The following is a 3,569-nucleotide window of genomic DNA, read 5'->3' as shown; positions in this document are numbered from 1 at the left end:
AAAACATAAAACATAAAAAGCATTTTTTTATTTAAAATTTGGAAAAAACAAAAGCTTACCTACAACTTTTTTGTATTTGCAGAAATCTAAAGATTTCCTTCTTAAAATTGTAATTTCAAAACTTAAAAATCTCAGAAAAAAATGTAAAAATTCAAATATGTATGTATTTTGAGAAAACCATGAAAACGGGAAAATTCTAAAATTTATTGCAAACTGCAGTTTCATAAAAAAAATTCAGGAATATTTGAAATATGTAGTTAAAAATTAAAAAAATATTATTTGAGACAAATTTGAGATTCGGTATTCCAAATATTGTTAAAAATTTTCAAACAATTAAGTTACAGGTATTTGAAACATTATAAAAATTAAACAATTTTTCTATTTAAAATTTGGAAAAACCTAAAAGCTTAAAATTACAACTCTGAAGAATTTAGAAATTTTTATTTTTTTTTTAATTTATTGAAAGCGTTAAAATATTAAAAACCTAAAAATAGTTATTAAAGGTTGCAAAATGAGTAGATTGATTAAAAATAATAAAAAATTAAAAGTGTGAGAATTAAAAAAAATTGAAACAAAAAGTCAAAACTTGTAAAAACTGTGAAAAACTAACTAAAAAAACACTTGATAAACCTAAATATTTTTTTAATATTCGAAGTTAGTAACTTCTGTACCTATTGCTAAAACTTAAAACATTTAAAATAGAAATAACAAAAATTAAAAAAATTAACCAAGACGAGAATTTTTTGTATTTTTAAAAAACTAAAAATTTCATTCTTAAAATTGTAATTTAGAAACGTAAAAATCTCACAAATAATTGTAAAAATTCAGATATGTGGTTTTGGGAAATTTACGAAAACGGGAAAAACCTAAAATTTATTGCAAACTGCAGTTTCATAAAAAAAATTCAGGAATATTTAAAATAGTTAAAAATTAAAAAAAATTATTTGAAACAAATTTGGGAATCGATATTCCAAATATTGTTAAAATTTTTTAAAGTTTTAATTTCAAAGATTGGAAAAAGAGTAAAATAAATAAAAAACAATCTTGTTTTTAGAAATTAAAAAAAAATTCTATTTCAAATTTGGAAAAACCTAAAAGCTTAAAATTACAATTCTAAAGAATTTAGGAATATTATTTTTTTTTTTAATTTTTGAAAACGCTAAAACAGTAAAAACTTTTAAAATAGTCATTTCAAGGGTTGCAAAATGAGCAGATTAATTAAAAATAATAAAAAAATTAAAAGTGTGAGAATTTAAAAAAACTGAAACAAAAACTCAAAACTTGAAAAAACTGTGAGAAACTAACTAAAAAAAAACACTTGATAAACCTAAATATTTATTTATTTTTTAATACCCGCAGTTAGTAACTTCTGTATTGCTAGAACTTTAAAGCATTCTGTATAGAAATAAGAAGAACTATAAAAATTAAAAAAGATAAAAGTTTTTTCGTATTTTCAGTAAGCTAAAGATTTTATTCTTAAAATTGTAATTCTGAAACGTAAAAATCTCACAAAACATTGTAAAAATTAAAATATGTAGTTTTAAAAAATCCATAAAAACGGGAAAATCCTAAAATTTATTAATTGCAAACTGTAGTTTCATCAGGAATATTTAAAATAGTTAAAAATTAAAAAAATCTTATTTGAAACAAATTTGGGATTCGATATTCCAAATATTGTTAATTAAAATTTTAATTAAAATGTAAAACATGACCCGGAGGAACTAAATTCATGAAATTTCGAACAAAAACACTGGAAATGTAATATAAACAATTTATTATTTATATTTCGCTACAATAGTACATTCACTTAATATCAAGCAGTCGTAATAATGCCTTTAATTAATACTTAATTAAGTACATAAAAATAGTCGCTTTATTATTCCTTAGTAACTCCCCTACCTACAACGATACAAATTTTGATAATTTCATCAGAAAATCGCTGAAAAATCAATTTCAGGTGCTTTTCCCCGACGCCATATCTGTGTAATATTGCGGACAGTCATTCGTGGGGGTGTGCACCACCTTCTTGGGCACCTTCACCGGAGTCTCATACCCCCTCGCATTGATATCATTCTGATTATCATCCGGTTCGGCGAGAAAACCCGCACTTTCCTGAAACTTATCCGCCGATCCGCACTTGATATACGACTGCGACTTGGATAAGTAGTTAACCGGATCCGTTTCCGGTTTTTCCTCAAACGGCGAGCAGAAATAACTCCGGTTGTGGATGGCGTTGTTGGCCAAATCCAGATACTGCACTTCGTCGCTTAGCATTTTCTCCCAGAGAGTCGCCAACTCCTGGAAAGTGGGTCTTTGTTCGGGATCGATGTGCCAGCAACTTCGCATGATGTTGTAGAGGGTTGGGGAACAGTTGTCGGGGCGCTCCATGCGGTAGCCCTGCCGGAGGAGGTGGAAGAGGTTCTGGACGGCGATTCCGGGATAGGGAGTTGCGCCCAATGTGACTAACTCCCACACGAGGATGCCGAAACTCCACACGTCGGATTTATTGGTGTAGATGTGGTCGGAGAGGGACTCCGGGGCCATCCACTTTACGGGGACTGGGGATGATCAATGGGTTTCAATTAAAAAGGATGGAGAGAAAAATTGTTGGGGCTGGAATATTGGCATGTAGGGAATACAATTTATAGAAATAATGAAGGTTTTTGTGTGAGAAAATCGTGGATATTAACACATGTTTGAAGAATAAACTACTAAGATTGTTAAAATCTAAAATGCTAAAAGTATAAATTTTTAAAATTTTGTTTTGTGATGTCTCTTTAAGCTGAAGAAATGTAAAATCCCAAATTTAAAAAAAAATCAAAAATCTTTAAAAATGAAAAAAAAAACTACAAATGTAATTTTTTAAACTGTAGAATTGTAAAAGATAAAATTCTAAAATTTAAAAAAACTCTAAAATGTTTAAAAAATAAAAGAATTTATAAATCTATAAGGTATCTCGAAATGTTTAGTGGTTAGAAATGTGTGTTGTTTATGTTTTAGAAGTTTCAAATGTTCAATCCTAAAATTTTAAAAAATTTAAAAATGTAAAAAAAACCTGAACTTTTAGAGAAAACTTAATTTTAGAAATGTGTTTTTTTAACTGTAAGAATGTAGAAAACTAGAAGTTTAAAAAATAAAAAAACGTAAATTAAAAAAATGTTTAGTGTTTCTGAAAACCGAAATCTAGAAAACTTAATGAAAACTATGAAATCTAAAAATATGATTTTTTAAACTGTAGTCTAGCAAAGAATTCTAGAATAACGATAAGATTCTATAATTTTAAAAAACTCAAAAATGTTTCAAATAAAAGAACGAATTTATAAGTAATCTAGAAATGTCTAAAAACTTTGTAAAATGTAGAAATGTTAAGTTATTCTAGAAGTTTTAAATGTTAAATTCTATAATTCTAAAAAAACTCTTAAAGAACAATGAAAACCTGAATTTTTTAGTTTGTGGTTTCTGAAAACTGAATTCTAGAAATGTGTTTATTTAAACTGTAAAAATGTAGAGAATTTTTGAAGTTTTGACGTAGAATCTTATTCCAAATTTCAAAAATATTATAAGTTTTT

At 26.5% G+C, this 3,569-nt stretch overlaps 1 protein-coding gene across 1 annotated transcript in view; it reads right to left on the bottom strand.

The window, feature by feature from the left end:
- Positions 1–1,774: 1,774 nt before the first annotated feature.
- Positions 1,775–3,569, bottom strand: part of LOC123012966 (proto-oncogene tyrosine-protein kinase receptor Ret) — a 24,749-nt gene continuing 22,954 nt past the window's right edge. Inside the window, exon 13 of the mRNA XM_044411223.1 lies at positions 1,775–2,558. Within this exon, the coding sequence (XP_044267158.1) occupies positions 1,954–2,558 (605 nt within the window). The 3' untranslated portion in view covers positions 1,775–1,953. The remainder of the gene's footprint in view (positions 2,559–3,569) is intronic.

The sequence above is a fragment of the Tribolium madens genome, unplaced genomic scaffold (assembly GCF_015345945.1).
Source record: "Tribolium madens isolate multiple individuals breed KSU strain unplaced genomic scaffold, Tmad_KSU_1.1 Scaffold_19;HRSCAF=116;Tcas5.2_LG9, whole genome shotgun sequence".
NCBI classification, from domain to species: Eukaryota; Metazoa; Arthropoda; class Insecta; order Coleoptera; family Tenebrionidae; genus Tribolium; species Tribolium madens.
This window is presented reverse-complemented; position numbering and strand designations above follow the sequence as displayed.